The sequence below is a fragment of the Mobula birostris genome, chromosome 8, assembly GCF_030028105.1.
Source record: "Mobula birostris isolate sMobBir1 chromosome 8, sMobBir1.hap1, whole genome shotgun sequence".
In the NCBI taxonomy this organism is placed as follows: Eukaryota; Metazoa; Chordata; class Chondrichthyes; order Myliobatiformes; family Myliobatidae; genus Mobula; species Mobula birostris.
Window position 1 is genome coordinate 116,027,049 of NC_092377.1, and position 20,317 is coordinate 116,047,365.

General features: G+C 43.4%; 1 protein-coding gene across 5 annotated transcripts in view; it reads right to left on the reverse strand.

Moving 5' to 3' along the window:
- The window catches only part of ttc13 (tetratricopeptide repeat domain 13), a 116,154-nt gene that overhangs the window by 25,312 nt on the left and 70,525 nt on the right, over positions 1-20,317 (reverse strand). For all 5 annotated transcript variants that reach the window (XM_072265983.1, XM_072265982.1, XM_072265985.1 and 2 more), the window contains 3 exons: positions 16,525-16,655; positions 12,429-12,561; positions 3,715-3,807 (listed from right to left, as the gene is read on the reverse strand). In XM_072265983.1, the coding sequence (XP_072122084.1) occupies positions 3,715-3,807; positions 12,429-12,561; positions 16,525-16,655 (357 nt within the window). The remainder of the gene's footprint in view (positions 1-3,714; positions 3,808-12,428; positions 12,562-16,524; positions 16,656-20,317) is intronic.

Here is a 20,317-nt window from a genome sequence, read left to right on the forward strand (position 1 = left end):
TCTCCCCTCCCCCTCCCACTTTCAAATCTCTTACTAGCTCTTCTTTCTGTTAGTCCTGACAAAAGGTCTCGGCCCGAAACATCGACTGTACCTCTTCCTAGAGATGCTGCCTGGCCTGCTGCGTTCACCAGCAACTTTTTTGTGTGTTGCTTGAAATTCCAGCATCTGCAGATTTCCTCGTGTCAGTGTTGGATTAGTCAGGGTTTGGCAAGAACCCAGCATACACTAAAGGTGCAGAGTCTTATAGAGTCATTTAGTGGACTGTAGAACTTAAGAAATTAAAGCCAAAGGTATTACAAGTGTAGGAAGGATGGTAGTTACGGCTGTGGAATGCTCCTCCCATAAGATGAGGGACTGCAGAGTACCTAATGGTGCTCTTTATGACCATACCTACAGGAAGTGCACTCAACTTCAGCTCTTGAATGACAGGTCAAGGAATTGGATGTACTCAGGACCATCTGGGATGCTGATAACCTCATAGATGACTTTTACTGAGGTTGTTCCATCTAGAGTGCAGGCTTCAGACAGTAGATGGGTGACCACCAGAAGTAAGGGAAGCAGGCCCTGTGGTCATTCTCCTCAGCAACAAGCACGCCCATTTGGATACTGCTGGGGGGGGGGGGGAGGGGGTGGTGGGGGTTGACCTATCTGGGCACAGCAGCAACTAACAGGCCAGTGGCCTGTCAAGAAGTTCGCTAGTGATAGGGGGATGGACAGGAGAATCTGTGGCTACAAATCAGACGACAGGACAGTGTGTTACCTCCCAGGTACTAAGGTCAAAGATGTCCCAGAGCAGCTGCAAAATATTCTTAAGAGGGAAGGTGAGCAGCTAGAGGTGATGGTGTACATTGGGACCAATGACATAGGGAGAAAAGGGGAAGAGGTCCTGTGCGGTGAGTATAGGGAGTTAGGGAAGAGGCTGAAGAGCAGGATCTCCAAGGTAGTAATCTCTAGATTACTGCCAGTACCACGTGCTAGTCAGAACAGGAATAGGATGACAGTACAGATGAATGAGTGGCCGAGGATCTGCTGCAAGAAGCAGGGTTTCAGATTTCTGGAACATTGGGATTTCTTCTGATAAAGGTATGACATGCATAAAAAGCATGTGTTGCACCTTGAACTCGAGGGAGACAAATATCATTATGGGCAGGTTTGCTAGAGCTGTTGGGGAGAATTTAAAACAATTTGGCATGGGGATGAAAACCTGCATCAGTCTTCACTGTGGAAGACACTAGGTGTTGAAGGGTATGAGGGAAGAGAAGTGAGTCCAGTTACTATTACATGGGAGAAGGTGCTCTAAAAGCTGAAAGACTTCAGGATACACAAGTCACACAAGCCAGATGAACTGCACCCTGTAGAGATTGTAGAGGCATTAGTAATAATCTTTCAAAAAGTATTGGACTCTGGCATGGTACCAGAGGACTAGAAAATTGCAAATCTCACTCCATTCTTTAAGAAAGGAGGAAGACAACAGAAAGGAAATTATAGACCAGGCAGCCTGACCTCAGTGGTTGGGAAGATGTTGTAGTCAATTATTAAGGATAAGGTTATGGAGTACTTGGTGACACAGGACAATAGTACAAAGTCAGCATGGTTTCTGTTTGATGGCTCTGGGGTTGCTGGATTTTAGAAGAATGAGGACCTCATTGAAACCTATAGAATATTGAAACCACAACCAATGGACTCACTTTCAAGGACTCTTCATCCCTTGATCTTGATATTTATTGCTAATTTATTTATTACTATTTCTTTCTTTTTGCATTTGCATAGTTTATTTTGTCTTTTGCACACCGGTGCAGTCTTTCATCTACTCTGTTGTGGTTATTGTTCATGGATTTATTGAGTATAACTGCAAATAAATGAATCTCAGGGTTGTATGTGGTGACATAAATAGACAATAGTAAATTTACTTTGAACTTTAATCATTGAATGTTGTTTTTTGTTTATGTCGAACCCTGACCAACACACCATAACAAATTCCTATTACAAATAAATGTACACACAGTGGCCACTTTATTAGGCACAGCTGTACACCCAAAGATCTAATCAGCCAATCATATGGCAGCAACTCAATGCATAAAAGCATGCAGACATGGTCAAGAGGTTCAGTTGTTGTTCACACCAAACATAAAAATAGGGAAGAAATATGATCCAAGTGACTTTTAACTGTGAAATGATTGTTGGTGTCAGATGGGATGGCTTGAATATCGCAGAAACTGCTGATCTCCTGGGATTTTTACACACAATAGTCTTTAGAGTTTACAGAGAATGGTGTGGTAAACAAAAACATCAACCGAGCAGCACTCTGTGAGCAAAATTACCTAGTTAATGACAGAGGTCAAAGGAGAATATCCAGACTGGTTCAAGTTGACAGGAAGGTGACAGTATCTCAAATAACTACATGTGACAACAGTGGGGTGCAGAAGAACATCACTGAATGCACAACATGTTGAATCTTGAAGTGGAAGAGCTACAGCACCAGAAGAACATGAACTTGTACTCAGTGGCCACTTTATTAGGTACAGGAGATACCTAATGAAATGACAACTGAGTGTATATAGTAAATAAAGCTGACTCAACTTCAATGGCTGTTTTGTAAATGAGCATTTTGAGCTCATTTCATGGTCACAGATACATGTGATGAAGACTTACCAACTGCACAGAGTAAAAATTCAATGCTCCCTATTCACTTACAGTGCTCCACTTTGACAAATACCGTATTGTGCAAAGGATTTTGGCACCCCAGCTAGATATCAGTGCCTAGGACTTTTGCACAGTATTGTATGCTCATTGCAAGATGTTGACACCCAAGGATTTAATAGTCTGATATAGGATTTATCCACCAGTGATGCAACTAAACAAGGAGCAGTCATTTTCAGACTGGTAGAATTTAAAAAAATCAATTACAATCAGAAAATAAGAAATATGTGTTCAAAAGGGAGCAAGTTCCTTGAGTCTCGCCGCACAGTCGGGGCATGGGGAGAGCATTTGGCTCAACGTCACTCAGAAAATTCTGCATTAGTCGATACCAAGAGCTGCAGCTTTGGCTGCCTCCAAGGCCAACAGCAGCAATTTTGTTCCCTGGCTATGCAGGGAATGCAGGAATATAGATCACATGCAGATTAATTTGGCATCACGTTTGGCACAAACATTATGGGCTGAAGAGCCTTTTTATCTGTGCTGCACTGCTCCATGCTCAAACACAAATGAAACACCCATGCCTGCGTTCAGCATCACGAAGGCAGCATTCAGACAAAAGCTGGCATGTGCAAATAACAAGTGATGCTTACACATTCAACGTGCCAGGGAATGACTATATCCAAGAAAGGATCTAACTATGCATCTTTAACATTCAGTTGTGTTATCATCATCCCCTCCTCCACCATCAACATCCTTGGAGCTGCCATTGATGAGAAACTCAAATGAACCAGCCACAAAAATACCATGACTACAAAAGAACAGGCTAGAGACTTGGTTTTCTGTGGCAAAGTGATTCAACTCTTGACTTCCCAAGAGTTGAAGGCACAAGTCAGGAGCTTGATGAAATATTCTTCACTGGAGGTGCCATCTTTCACGTATGACATTAAACAGTGATACAACCAATCCAGTAGGCAGAGCATAAAAAGGCTCCCACGTCACAATGTGGAGAAGAACAAAGTTCCCTTTGGCCAAAATGCCTTCCATTCAGTTCTTTTTAGCGGAATGAAGATGTACCTGATGAGATTTATATGATTATTGAAGCCACGGCTGAGGCTTTGAGGTGGCATCTGGTCCAACCACAGTACTGGCTGATCTGGATCAGCAATCCTAGAGTCAAAAGGCACAGAAAAGGCAAATTAATTTATGACAGCATACCCAAGCTCACCATAACCACCTGTTAAACAATGCTCCACCCTGACCCACGCAGAGAGTGGTGAATGCGTGGAATGGGCTGCCAGTGACGGTGGTGGAGGCGGATACAATAGGGTCTTTTAAGAGACTCCTGGATAGGTACATGGAGCTTAGAAAAATAGAGGGCTATGGGTAACCCTACGTAATTTCTAAAATAAGTACATTTTTGGCACAGCATTGTGGGCCTGTATTCTGTATGTCTGTAAGTTTTCTATGTTTCTATTCAACAGAAAGAGACTTGGTTTATAAAGTAAACAAAATGTTGCACAGCTAAAGGTTGATTCAAGGACAGACTGAAGGACTTCTCATAACATCAACAAATTATGCAGTTAGGCTGGTAATTGGGAATGGAGGCGAGACAACAGCAAAACATTAACAAATCAATGAAAAAAACATAAAAGCCCACCATCCAGGCCATGCCGTCTTCTCACTACTGCCATTAGGCAAGAAGTATAGAAGCCACAAGCCCCACACCACCTGGTTGAGGAATAGTTATTACTCTACAACCATTTGGCTCCTGAACCGGCATTGATAATTCCACTCACACTACTCTGAACCGATTCTACGGTCTACAGACGATCTACGATCTTGAAAAGTGAAAAGTCATTTTTCAAGAACTCTTTACAACTCATATTCTCAGATTATTTGCACACTTTTTCCTGTAAATGCCTGCAAGAAAATGAATCTCAAAGTAGTATCTGGCAACATATTCTTAGTTTGAAAATAAACTTACTTAGAACAACACTACACACAGACTGAAGCTGGAAACTACATTGCCATCATACATTTTTCTTCATTCTTTCCTGAAAGCAGCAAGGTGTGCCAAATAATGTTGTACAAAAAACACAAACAGAGCATGAGTAGGTCAATTGACACATTGTGCCTGTCTTGTTATCCATAAAATATGCCTAATCTTTTACCTTAGCCAAATTTTCATGCACCAACCTTATATTATCTTAATAAACATGTTTATTAATCTACCCATGCCTGAAATATGGTCTGCGACTGAGCCTCCACAGCTGTCTCGGGGTGATTTCAAAGATTCATTGACCTTCTAGGTGAAAATTTTTCTTACCTTTATTCTTAATGGTTAACCCATTATTTTGAGGCAATAATCTGATTCTTGGCCAGGAAAATAATATGCTTGCATCAGTCCCATCAAGCCCCAAAGACCTTTGTGTATTTATGTGAGATCAGATATAAGATCACAACATTATTCTATATAGTTTCAGAATGACTTTTGTACTTAAATCCCCTAGCATTGAAGGACAATGGGTCATTCGTGTTCCTAATTATTGTCGCAAATGCATATTAACTTGGAGTGATACGTGACACAAAACCCCTCTAACACATCTTCCATTTTGGCTTTTGGTATTTGCCTTCTGAAAGAGGGTATCCCTGGGTCTTTTAATTCTCATCCCAGTCACTTAACAGGGGCACAATTGAGAGCATCCTGACTAGCTGCATCACTGCCTGGTATGGGAACTGTACCTCCCTTAATCGCAGGACTCTGCAGAGAGTGGTGCAGACAGCCCAGCACATCTGTAGTTGTGAACTTCCCACTATTCAGGACATTTACAAAGACAGGTGTGTAAAAAGGGCCCGAAGGATCATTGGGGACCACAGTCACCCCAACCATGGTCTATTCCAGCTGCTACCATCCGGGAAACAGCAAAGCAGCATAAAAGCCAGGACCAACAGGCTCCGGGACAGCTTCTTCCACCAGGCCATCAGACTGATTAGCTCATGCAGATTTGAGTGTATTTTACATTGAGTGTATGTTACATTGACTGTTCTATTTATTATAAATTATTATAAATTACTATGATTGCACATTGCACATTTAGATGGAGATGTAACGTAAAGATTTTTACTCCTCATGTATGTGAGGGATGTAAGAAATAAAGTCAATTCAATTTACAACAATGTCTCCAGTTGATTCATTGATCCCAAATAAGCACTGGAAATCCAGAGTGCAAGCAAGGTGTAACAGCCAGACCGACAGGTCTCAAGAGTGGCCAGGGCTGGGGTCTGGACTGTGGGTCACATGTTTAGACAGAGCTAGGATTAAGGTCTGGAACACCAAGTGCAAAGAATGTGGGCAGGTTGGTAGCTGAAGTGCGGGTCTACCGTGCTTATTTATTTCCTGTACCATTTAAACTAGCTGAGTTAATTTATAAATAAATTAAACTAACAAGTAACATATAAAAGTTCTTCCAGACTATTTGCTGGGCCATATATTCAACTCTTGTCTCATTGAATCCATGTTTTGTTCTAGACAAGATAATTGATTTGGAGACTGTTGTTCTATGATGGTATTGACATCAATCCTCATCCAGTATCCACATTCCTACACAGCAGGTGTCACTCAATAGCAAATGGAATATTTGGTATTGATAGGAGGAAACTATCCTATTTGGTATTAATTAATTGGAAAATCTGGTGATCTAGCAACAGAATAACTCAGTTTTACTGTACTTCTATTTGCACAATTATTTCCTGTGTCTTGTTATGAATGCTGTATTCTCCTAGCAACAATGTTGATCTTATACCTGCACGCCTCAACCAGAGTTTACTCGGAAGGGACTTTATTACTCATTTCATTACCTTCACTATCCTCTATCCTTCTTCTCTAACTTTCCAAATCTCTCATCTGAACCCTTCTGCCTTCTCCCTACTGTTTAACATAACACCTCATCTAGTCCCAATTATTTTATTCACTTGGTCTCTTGCTTTGATTCAAGTGAACTGCCTATAGAACAGCTGCCCCAGTTCCAGCGCCAATACACAATGAATTGGAGCAGTTTTCTTCCACACCAATCTCTAAGCCACACATTCAACTCTAATTTTGTTGATTCCATGCTTTAAGGCAAGATAATTGATTTGGAGGCTCTTGTTCCATGGCGGTCCTAACATCAACCTTGACCCAATGTAACACACAAAAATGTTCCGGGAGGAACTCAGCAGATCAGGCAGCAACTCTGGAAAAGAATAGTCAATGTTTTGGGCTGAGATCCTTCATCAGAACCCAACATCCAAATTCTATTCCACTGTTAGCAAACTACTGATCTGACATCTTGCATGATAAGGATAAACTTTTGATCTCTTAGTCTACTCAATCATGGACTTTCACCTTATTGTCTATCTGCACTATATTTTCTCTGTACCTGTGACTTTATACTCTGCACTCTGATTTCCTTCTGTACTTCTGTCTGAGTGGCATGTTAAATAAAGCTTTTCACTGTATGTATACTGTGTATATGTATGTATGTACACTATAAATGTGACAATAATAAATCAGTTACCAATTAACAGCACAAACACGAGGAAATCTGCAGATAACAGGAATTCTGCAGATGCTGGAATTTCAAGCAACACACATCAAAGTTGCTGGTGAACACAGCAGGCCAGGCAGCATCTTTAAGAAGAGGTACAGTCGATGTTTCAGGCCGAGACCCTTCGTCAGGACTAACTGAAGGAAGAGTTAGTAAGAGATTTGAAAGTGGGATGGGGAGGGGGAGATCCAAAATGATAGGAGAAGACAGGAGGGGGAGGGATGGAGCCAAGAGCTGGACAGGTGATTGGCAAAGGGGATATGAGAGGATCATGGGACAGGAGGTCCAGGGAGAAAGACAAGGGGTGGGGGAAACCCAGGGGATGGGCAAGGGGTATAGTCAGAGGGAGAAAAAGGAGAGTGAGAGAAAGAATGTGTGTATAAAAATAAATAACGGATGGGGTACGAGGGGGAGGTGGGGTATTAGCAGAAGTTAGAGAAGTCAATGTTCATGCCATCAGGTTGGAGGCTACCCAGACGGAATATAAGGTGTTGTTCCTCCAACCTGAATGTGGCTTCATCTTTACAGTAGAGGAGGCCATGGATAGACATGTCAGAATGGGAATGGGATGTGGAATTAAAATGTGTGGCCACTCGGAGATCCTGCTTTCTCTGGCGGACAGAGCCTAGGTGTTCAGCAAAGCGGTCTCCCAGTCTGCGTCGGGTCTCGCCAATATATAGAAGGCCACATCGGGAGCACCGGACGCAGTATATCACCCCAGCCGACTCACAGGTGAAGTGTCGCCTCACCTGGAAGGACTGTCTGGGGCCCTGAATGATGGTAAGGGAGGAAGTGTAAGGGCATGTGTAGCACTTGTTCAGCTTACAAGGATAAGTGCCAGGATGGAGATCAGTGGAGAGGGATGGGGGGACGAATGGACAAGGGAGTCGCATAGGGAGCGATCTCTGCGGAAAGCCGGGGGTGGAGGGAAAGATGTGCTTAGTGGTGGGATCCTGTTGGAGGTGGTGGAAGTTACGGAGAATAATATGTTGGACCCGGAGGCTGGTGGGGTGGTAGGTGAGGACCAGGGGAACCCTATTCCTAGTGGGGTGGTGGAAGGATGGAGTGAGAGCAGATGTGCGTGAAATGGGGGAGATGCGTTTGAGAGCAGAGTTGATGGTGGAGGAAGGGAAGCCTCTTTCTTTAAAAAAGGAGGACATCTGCCTCGTCCTGGAATGAAAAGCCTCATCCTGACAGCAGATGCGGCAGAAATGGAGGAATTGCGAGAAGGGGATGGCATTTTTCAGCGAAACGATCTCCCAGTCTGCGTCGGGTCTCGCCAATATATAGAAGGCCACATCCGAAGCACCGGACACAGTATATCACCCCCAGCTGACCATTCGATAGTAAATGAAATTATTTCCCTTCTAACATCCCAACCAACCCTCCTCATCCTCTCCTCTGAACACTTGTCCATGAACAAAGGAACATCACTTGTCACTTCTGCCAACATTATGGAAAATAGAAACCAGGATGTGTCCTCGCCTCTGTGCATGCTGTTGAAATCATTCTTCAAGTATCAACTTTCAGACCCATTATTTTCATCATTATTTTAATAAGCAAATTCTGATTGCTTGACAAATAGTTCACACTCTCATACCTTCACTCGAGTGAAAAATATTGCACTCTTACATCAGACACAGTTCCAAACAAAAGTCATACTTTATTGATCCCGGGGTACAAAAGCAGTACAAACTTCAGATTTCTTCAATAAGAGCAGGCAACTAGTAAAGTGGATTGGTTTTGCTAAAAACATTCTGCTTTTCTATTCATCACTTGGTACCTCTCAGCACTCTTCACAACTATAATTATTTAGTCTCTGCTGTGTTCTGATTTCTGTTAACAGTGAATGTCATTCTTTAGGCCTTTCAAATATCGAAAGGCAGAAAGAATGGACGTGGAGAGGATGTTTCCTATAGTGGGGGAGTCTAGGACCAGAGGGCATAACCTCAGAGTAGAAGGACATCCCTTTGGAACAGAGATGAGGAGCCAGTGGGTGGCGAATCTGTGGAATTCATTGCCACAGATGTCTGTGGAGGTCAAGTCAATGGGTATATCTAAAATAGAGGTCGATAGGTTCTTGATTATTAGGGGTGGTCAAAGGTTACGGGGGAAGACAGGAGAATGGGTTGAAATGGTCGATTTATTATCTCAATATTCGATAGGTTTCAATGAGATACCTCTTCATTCTTCTAAACTTCAGCATGTATAGGTACTCAACCATCAAATGCCCCTCACATGTTAACAACAGGAATTCTGCAGATGCCAGAAATTCAAGCAACACACATCAAAGTTGCTGGTGAACGCAGCAGGCCAGGCAGCATCTCTTCGTCAGGGTCTCGGCCTGCAACGTCGACTGCACCTCTTCCTAGAGATGCTGCCTGGCCTGCTGCATTCACCAGCAACTTTGATGTGTGTTGCCCCTCACATGTTAACACTTGCACTCCTGGAATTATTCTTACTTAGGCCCATTATGTTTGCCTGTGTGTAGAGCATTGGAATTATTCTAGCGAATGTACTGTTTCTGTGAGAAGCATAACAAATCAGCCTAGATGGAATGACAAGCAGTCTTAATGAGCTGAATGGCCTCATTCCACTCCTATGCTTTATGGTCTTAGGTCTATAGAACGTAAAACATAGAATAGTCCAGCACATTACAGGCCCTTCGGCCCACAATGTTGTGCTGACCCTCAAACCCTGCCTCCCATATAACCCCCAACCTTAAATTCCTCCATATACCTGTCTAGTAGTCTCTTAAATTTCACTAGTGTATCTGCCTCCACCACTGACTCAGGCAGTGCATTCCACGCACCAACCACTCTCTGATTAAAAAACCTTCCTCTAATATCCCCCTTGAACTTCCCACCCCTTACCTTAAAGCCATGTCCTCTTGTATTGAGCAGTGGTGTCCTGGGGAAGAGGCGCTGGCTATCCACTCTATCTATTCCTCTTATTATCTTATACACCTCTATCATGTCTCCTCTCATCCTCCTCCTCGCCAAAGAGTAAAGCCCTAGTTCCCTTAATCTCTGATCATAATGCATACTCTCTAAACCAGGCAGCTTCCTGGTAAATCTCTGTACTCTTTCCAATGCTTCCACATCCTTCCGATAGTGAGGCGACCAGAAATGGACACAGTCTCCAATTGTGGCCTAACCGGAGTTTTATAGGGCTACATCATTACATCGCGACTCTTAAACTGTATCCCTCGACTTATGAAAGCTAACACTCCATAAGCTTTCTTAACTACACTATCTACCTGCCATGTATTCAACCTGAGCCTGAGGCTCCGGAGGGTTCCTGTATTGTGGAAGACGTCCTGCCTCGTCCCTGTGCCGAAGACGCTGCGCCCCAGCGGCCTCAATGACTATAGACCGGTGGCATTGACCTCCCACATCATGAAGACCCTGGAGAGACTTGTTCTGGAGCTGCTCTGGCCTATGGTCAGGCCACACTTAGACCCCCTCCAGTTCACCTACCAGCCCCGACTAGGAGTTGAGGATGCCATCATCGTCCTGCTCAACCGTGTCTCCGCCCACCTGGACAAGCCAGCGAGCACTGTGAGGGTTATTTATTTTGACTTCTCCAGTGCGTTCAACAATATCCACCCTGCTCTGCTGGGGGAGAAGCTGACAGGGATGCAGGTGGATGCTTCCCTGGTATCTTGGATTCTTGATTACCTGACTGGTAGACCACAGTACGTGTGCTTGCAACACTGTGTGTCCGACAGAGTGATCAGCAGCACTGGGGCTCCACAGGGGACTGTCTTGTCTCCCTTTCTCTTCACCATTTACACCTCCGACTTCAACTACTGCACAGAGTCTTGTCATCTTCAGAAGTTTTCGGCTGACTCTGCCATAGTTGGATGCATCAGCAAGGGAGATGAGGCTGAGTACAGGGCTACGGTAGGAAACTTTGTCACATGGTGTGAGCAGAATTATCTGCAGCTTAATGTGAAGAAGACTAAGGAGCTGGTGGTAGACCTGAGGAGAGCTAAGGTACAGATGACCCCTGGGGGTCAGTGTGGACATGGTGGAGGATTACAAATACCCTGGGATACGAATTGACAATAAACTGGACTGGTCAAAGAACACTGAGAACTACAAGAAGGGTCAGAGCCGTCTCTATTTCCTGAGGAGACTGAGGTCCTTTAACATCTGCCTGACGATGCTGAGAATGTTCTACGAGTCTGTGGTGGCCAGTGCTATCATGTTTGCTGTTGTGCTGGGGCAGCAGGCTGAGGGTGGCAGACACCAACAGAATCAACAAACTCATTCGTAAGGCCAGTGATGTTGTGGGGATGGAACTGGACTCTCTCACGATGGTGTCTGAAAAGAGGATGCTGTCTAAGTTGCATGCCATCTTGGTCAATGTCTTCCACCCACTACATAATGTACTGGGTGGGCACAGGAGTACATTCAGCCAGAGACTCATTCCACCTAGATGCAGCACTGAGCGTCATAGGAAGTCATTCCTGCCTATGGCCATCAAACTTTACAACTCCTCCCTTGGAGGGTCAGACATCCTGAGCCAATAGTCCTGGACTTATTTCATAATTTACTGGCATAATTTACATATTACTATTTAACTATTTATGGTTCTATTACTAGTTATTATTTATGGAGCAACTGTAACAAAAACCAATTTCCCCTGGGATTAATAAAGTATGACTATGACTATGAGGCAACTTTCAGGGATCTGTGGACATCTACCCCTAGATCCCTCTGCGCCTCCACACTATCAAGTATCCTGCCATTTACTTTGTACTCTGCCTTGGAGTTTGTCCTTCCAAAGTGTACCACTTCACACTTCTCCGGGTTGAACTGCGGGTTGAAATTTGTTGCCTTTGTAGCAGCAGTACAATACAATACATAAAAACAGAAAAAATAATGTGAATTACAGTAATACAATTATATATGTATGTATTTTATATACATATAGGCATCCATTAGTCTCATGAGACCATGGATTTGCACCTTGGAAGGTTTCCAGGGCGCAAGCCTGGGCAAGATTGTATGGAAGACTAGCAGTTGCAAGTCTTCCCCCTCCACGCCACCGATGTTGTCCAAGGGAAGGGCACCAGGACCCATACAGCTTGGCACCGGTGTCGTCGCAGAGCAATGTGTGGTATATATAAACATATATAGATGATTACTATCCCCATCTTTGTTGTGATACCCACCAAACTCATTACGCCATTACCTTCTCCATTTCACAGCGATATCAAACATGTCCTTCCATTGCATCAATCTGGTTTTGCCACCAACACGGATTTTTGAATTTGCCCATGTTCGTTGTACAACCTGCATAATTTCTAATGTTGCAAGTCCCATAGCTGCAAACATATAACAAAAAGATACAACTGATTTAAACAAATGTTCTACAACAAATATTTTAAAAACATTTTCTGATGGTTTTTTTTTTTGCCTTTCCTCTGGATCCTTCTGCACTGCACAGATAACATCTGAAAAACCTACACTGACAACTCCCTAAGGAGGATCTTCAGAGTCCATCAGAGTAAAACATTGTAAACTTTCCACAACATTTTCTCTATCCAAGGCATAAAACAGCAACTCAGCTTTATTATGTATGTGCGGAGCAACAGCGACAAGGGAGTAGTACGATAAAACGTTTTTACTGAGTCATGTTAGTAACTGTACACACTGGGCAACTTACAGTATGTGAGTGAGCTAATTAAGCCCAGCAGAGGCTTATTATCTGTATGGATTTCGAACAGATATCCAGATAAGTATTAACAGAAGTGCTTGATGCCAAACATAATGGCTAGAGCTTCTCAGTTGAGCTGTGACATCATCAGTGAAGCAAAAGCAATAGCCATTTCTGTTCTGCTGGGCATTCAATGCAAGAGTTGGCTCCCACACTATGTTGCCCAGCATAGATTGTTACTAACATGACTCAGTCAGAATGTTAATTCATACTACTCCATTTTCATTTCTACTCCATGAATACAAAACAAGCTTGAGATCAGCAGAAAAGAAATCACAGATTTATGCTGCTAATTTGTTCTAAGGCTCTTCACAGGAATATTATCAGTCATGACTTGACACTGGGAGCTATTAAGATGAAAATGAGACACTGTCCTTGAGGTCAAGCAAGTATTGTCTTGGGGAGTGGAGAGTCAGAGTGTTTTTATTTGAGGAGGGTGGAGGCGGGTCCACAATAGGAAGAACAAAAATATCATGGGGTTTATACAGCTGGTTACAGAGTTAGAGAGAGGCAAGACCAGATGAAGATTTTAAAAGAGGAACAAGGATGGGATATTTTTACATTGGAATACTTCTCACCTGGCCATCAGGGCTTCACTGATCATGAGGGATATGAAGAGCAGAATTTAAAATGAGCTTAATAGAAGGAGAGTAGAAGAACAGAGCCTGGCTAGGAGAGTTGTGGAATAGTCAAATAGCAAAATGTGCAGCCATCTTGGGGACAGATTAAGCCCAAACGAGGATTCTATGCAATTATTGGAACATTTTTAGTTACCTTTTCATTGGTGTTTTGTCAACAGCCAAGCAAATACACTATTTCTGCTTAGACTTTACATTCAGAATGCAAATAGGAAATCACACAGAATGGTATAATTAGTGTAGCGCCTCAAGGAATCAACGTGATCACTATTTACAAAGGGTCATCAGTGATTCCACAGCAATAAAGCTTGTAAAAGCAATGGCCAGGCCCTGGTAAGAAAATAAATGCAATGGAAAGCTCTAGTAGCATAAAGAGAAACAAGAATTAGCTTTACTTTTAAAAGTATGAAACAATAGAAGAAAATACATAAATCAACAATAATAGGCATTGAAGGCAAAGTCAAAATGTGTCGATTTCGAACATTTACTGAAAGGTAAACTATATTTATGCTAATGGAAGGTCAGATTGCAATGAACTGTTGTGAGACATGGATCCACACCTGCAGAGGTTTCAATCACAAACAGGGTCACTGTGATGCCAAAAGAAAGATGAGAAAACTGCAGATATTCTTTGTGAAATCTGAACTAGCCAGCTACTAATGGACGTAGCTGATTCATGATCCTGATACATGTACACGCACCTATATCAATCACTATCTTTTTAACCAACATGTCCAGAGACAGAAGAAACATCAGGTGGTTGGCCATTTCAGTTAGAGGTACTGAAGTCTGAAAATTCTAAATATCTGGATGAACCAGAAATCTAAGGATCTTTTTAAGAGTAGAATTCCAAACCCTAACACATTGTGATGAGATCATCTTAAAGTAGCAAACCTGACATTGTAATTTTACAAGCATCCCTTCATTAACAAAAGCAGAATCAAGGGGCACAAAGGAAAATTATGGCATATTCAAAATACAGGTTTCCCCCGCCATCCGAAGGTAGAGCGTTCCTATGAAACGGTTCGTAAGCTGGAATGTTGTAAAGCAAAGAAGCAATTACCATTCATTCATATGGGAAAAATTTGTGAGCGTTCGCAGACCCAAAAATAACCTACCAAATCATGCCGAGTAACACATAAAACTTAAAATAACAGTAACATATAGTAAAAGCAGGAATGATATGATGAATACACAGCCTATATAAAGTAGAAATACTTTTCCACAATCATTGTTTGCACTGTTCTCTGTAGCGAAAATCTCACGCAAGTGCTGTTGGCAAAAACACTCTCTCTAGTAACCTTTAAGCTATGAAGCTGCCAAATCATACCAAACAACACATAAAAATACATAGCCAATATAAAGTAGAAATAATGTATGTACAGTGTAGTATCACTTACGGGAATCGGGAAGACAGCGAGCACATTGATGATGGTGTGTTAGGCTGAGTCGTCGGAGGTTGGGGTGGTGCAGTGGTCCCCACCATCTGGGCAGCGAACTGATACCGATCCGCAAAGCATGCAGGGGTACAGCGGTAGCCGGGAGGCACACAGCAATCCATTGCATCGCCTCTGATCTGGGTCGACAATTACGTGCCAGGCGGCACCTAATTAATTAGCATGTTTAGTTCGGCTTTTTTCTTCAAGATGTGCTGTGTGCCTCCCGGCTACCGCTGCATTCTCCGCGAATTGGTATCTGTCCGTGGCCCGGGGGTTGGGGTGCTGGGACATTGGGGTGTCATCTCATCGGCATCTGTTTCCATTAGGGCAGGCAGCTCATCTATGACTGCCCGCCTCGATGTCGAAGGTCGAGGTTCATCATCTGCTGTGGCTGATGTGGAAGGCTTGAAAAACGACAGCATGCTTGACTGCTGAGCCTCGCGCAATTTTCTGTCATACAGTTCTTTGTAAGCACTCAAACCATCTTGCAAATATGTCCTAAACCGACGTACCCATATAACCATATAACAATTACAGCATAGAAACAGGCCACCTCGGCCCTTCTAGTCCGTGCCGAACGCTTACTCTCACCTAGTTCCACAGCCCATAACCCTCCATTCCTTTCCTGTCCATATAGCTATCCAATTTAACTTTAAATGACAATATCGAACCTGCCTCAACCACTTCTGCTGGAAGCTCATTCCACAGGGCTACCACTCTCTGAATAAAGAAGTTCCCCCTGCTGTTACCCCTAAACTTTTGCCCTTCAACTCTCAACTCATGTCCTCGTTTGAATCTCCCCTACTCTCAATTGAAAAAGCCTATCCACGTCAACTCTATCTATCCCCCTCATAATTTTAAATACCTCTATCAAGTCCCCCCTCAACCTTCTACGCTCCAAAGAATAAAGACCTTTCAAAATTAAAGTCGTACTTTATCATTGCAGTGAAAATCTCACGCAGTTGCTTCACGTTCAGTTCCTGGAAAACTTCACTTTCGGTCCATTCGCTACTGCATTCAGTTTCAATTATTATCCTTTCCTCTTCCAATTGCATCAGCTCCTCATCTATCAGTTCTTGGTCATGGGATGCCAAAACCTCTTCAACATCATCTTCGTCATCTTCCACAGGGCAAACTCACTGTGTCCTTACTTCGTTCACCATGATCGAAACGCTTAATGATGTCTAGTTTTACGCTAAGTGTAACACCCTTAGGAGCTCCTTCAGGTTTTACCGATACCTTAGAACTCATCTTGCAAACAGCTGCTCATAGGCACGTGCTTAAGCAATGCCGGCAAGAATGCAGTTCCGAATCCGGGGGAGAGCGGTTGCTTGGGGCGCGCGCTGCTTTTTTTTCGTAACAGTGAAAACACCTTCTATTAACGAAAACAGGGAATTAACGTAGGTCTTTCATAACACTGAGGTTTTGTAAAGTGAACGTTCGAAAAGCGGGGGACACCTGTAACACAAATTTTTCCAGTATTTTCCATCTCACCTCTATGTACTCTTTTGTTTGGAAGAAAGCCTGGTGTAGCATATTGCATGAGTGAACCCAAGCGGTCCGCAGTGCAAATTAGTTCTTGGATCTCTTCACTGTAGCTTTCAAACTTCTGAGGTAGAACATCCCTGTGAAGAACATTAGCATTTTACTAACAAGGACAACTGATATAGTGGATTACATTTAATTGCGTCCTTAGTTAACGGAGACAGCCACTTATTTGGGGCAACTCTTAAAGAACAAAAACAAATCGAGAAAATAACCAGGATTCCCTTTATTTGGGACACTATGCCACTTAATAAGGATACGAGACTGTTGCCGAATAGTTTCTAACCAGCTTTGACCACAAGACATAGGAGCAAAATTAGGCCTTTCAGCCCATCGAGTCTGTTCCACAATTCCATCATTGCTGATCCCAGATCCCACTCAACCCCATGCACCTGCCTTCTTGCCATATCCTTTGATGCCCTGACCGATCAGGAAACGATCGACTTCCGCCTTAAATACACCCATGGACTTGGCCTCCACCGCAGTCTGTGACAGAGCATTTCACAGATTCACTACTCTCTGGCTAAAAAAAATTCCTCCTTACCTCTATTCTAAAAGATTGCCCCCCAACATTTAGGCTGTGCCCTCTAGTTCTGGATAACCCCACCACAGGAAACATCTTCTCCATATCAACCTTATCTAGTCCCTTCAACATTCAATAAGTTTCAGTGAGATACCCGCACATTCTAAATTGCAGTGAGTACAGGTCCAAAGCTGCCAAATTTTCCTCACGTAACCCCGTTCACTCCTGGAATCATCTCATGAACCTCCCCTAGATTCTCTCTGACAACACATCTTTTCTGAGATATGGGGCCCCAAACTGTTGACAGTACTCCAAGTGTGGCCTGACTAGTGTCTTATAAGGCATCCGTTAGTCTCGTGAGACCATGGATTTGCGGAAGGTTTCCAGGGCACAAGCCTGGGCAAGGTTGTATGGAAGACCGGCAGTTGCCCATTCTGCAAGTCTCCCCTCTCCACACCACTGATGTTGTCCAAGGGAAGGGCACTAGCGCCAATACAGCTTGGCACCAGTGTCGTCGCAGAGCAATGTGTGGTTGTGCCTTTCTCAAAGACACACCACGCTGCCTCAGCTGAGGCTCGAACTAGTGACCTTCAGATCACTGGATCAACGCCTTAACCACTTGGCCACGTGCCAAGTGTCTTATAAAGCCTCAACATTATGTCCTTGCTTTTATATTCTGTTTCCCTTGAAATAAATGCCAACATTGCATTTGCCTTCTTTACCACAGACTCAACCTGTAAATTAACCTTCTGGGAGTCTTGCACAAGCACTCCCAAGTCCCTCTCCACTGCTGTTGTTTGAACCTCCTTCCCATTTAGATAATAGTCTGTACTATTGTTCCTTTTACCAGCTTGCATCATCATACATTTCCCAACACTGTATTCCACCTGCTACTTTTCTTTTGCCCATTCTTCCAATTCAAGTCTTGCTGCAATCACAAAAAAGTGGGGGCAGAAAAGAGCACTTGTCCCTTAAAGTCTGCCTACACCCCCAGCACTGCATTCAAGATGATTGTGACTGGTTCGATATATTGAACTTTCAGGTATGCCTTAATAACCTCTATTCAAATTTACTTTCTAGACTATGGTCTTGGAGAAAGGAAGTGTGATGATTGTTGTAGGAGTGAAAAGAAACACAAGAATCTATGGACAATCTTCTGACTTGTCTGATCATATTATGATTGCTTTCTCACTAATCAATCCAATCAGCGGGGGGAGCAGAACACAGCGAATCAAATAAAAATACAGAAGACACAAGCGGGATGGCCATTGTTGGGAGTAGGTCAGTCATGAGAGTAGGAGTGACGGGCTTTGGCTCAAAAGAGGCATTGGCTCTGGGTAAGCTTCTGTCGAGGTTCCCTTTTTGTTTTCTCTTACTGTACTTAGTGTAGTAAATGGCTGTTGTGTGTTCTTCATTGGATGTGAAGTCCTGGGAGATCCAGAGTCTCCCAGGAAACTACATCTGCATGAAGTGCATCCGACTGCAGCTGAATTATCTTCAGCTTGTACGGGAGAGTGAGGATATAATCAATCAGAGTTAAAGGGAAGTAGTCACCCCGAAGTTGCAGGAAGCAAATAGCTAAGTGACTGTTAGGAGAAATGAAAATGTGAATAGGCAGTTAACGCAGACCACCCCTGTAGCCATTCCCCTCAAAAATAAGTATACTGTTTTGGATACTTTTGTGGGGGATGACCTCCCAGGGGAGTGCTACGGAGACCAGGTTACTGGCACTGAACATGGGTCCGTGGTGCAGAAGGTAATGAGGCAGAAGAGGGATAGGGGACTTGACAGTCAAGAGAACAGGCATGAGATTCTGTGGACGTGAACGGGAGACCCGGATGGTATGTTGCCTCCCAGCTGCCAGGGTCAGGGACATCTTAGATCATGTCCACAGCATTTTAAGGATGGAGGGAGAGCAACCAGATGATTTGGCAGATATAGGTACCAAAATCATAGGAAGGAAAAGCAATGAGGTCCTGAAATGAGAATTTAAAGAGCGAGACAGAAAGCTGAGAAACAAAACCTCCAGGATAGTAATTTCTGGATTGCTCCCTGTGCCATGTGCTGGTGAGGGTAGAAATAGGATGATTTGGCAGATAAATGTGTGGCTGAGAAGCTGGTGCAGGAGGCAAGGCTTCAGGTTCTTGGATCATTGAGATCTCTTCTGGGGGAGGTGAGGTGTGACCTGCACAAAAGGGATGGGTTGCATCTGAACCCGAGGAGGACCAATATTCTTGCAAGCAGGTGTGTTAGAGCTACTGGGAGGGTTTAAACTAATTTGGCAGGGGGGTGGGAATCAGAATGAAGGGACTCAAGATAGGATGGATGGTTAAAAAAAAAGTCAGACTGTCAGGAAGGGCAGACAGATGATAGGACAAAATTGCAGCCAGAAGGGTATCAGTGCATTAGGGATGCAAAAATCAAAGAGGGTAGGAAATACAGCACTCAAAGTGTTATATCTCAATGCACAGAGTGTAAGAAATAAAGTGGATGATCTTGTTCCACTACTACAGATGGTCAGGTATGATGTTGTGGCCATCACTGAATCATGGCTGAAGGATGGTTGTGATTGGGAGCTGAATGTCCAAGGTTACACGTTATATTGCAGAGATAGGAAGGTAGGCAGAGGGGGTGACGTGGCTCTGCTAGTAAAGAATGGCATCAAATCAAAAGAAAGATGTGATACAGGACTGAAAGATGTTGAGTCCTTGTTGGTTGACTTAAGAAACTGCAGGGATAAAATGACCCTGATGGCAGTTATATACAAGCCTCTCAACGGTAGCTGGGATGTGGACCACAGATTACAACAGGAAATAGAAAAGGCGGGTCATAAGTGCAATGCTATGATAATCATGGGTGATATCAACATGCAGGTTGATAATGGGTCTCAAGAGAGTAAGTTCGTTGAATGCCAACGAGATGGCTTTTTAGAGCAGTTTGTCGTTGAGCCTACTAGGGGATCAGCTATACTGGATTGAGTGTTATGTAATGAACTGGAGGTGATTAGGGAGCTTCAGATAAAACAACCTTTAGGAGGCAGTGATCACATTATGACTGTGTTCAACATGAAACCTGATAGGCAGAAAGTCTGGTGTAGCAGTATTTCCGTGGAGTAAGGGAAATTACAGTGGTATGAGACAGAAGTTGGCCAAAGTAAATCCGAAGGAGCTGTTGGCAGGGATGACAGCACAGCAGTGATGGCGTGAGTTTCTGGGAAAG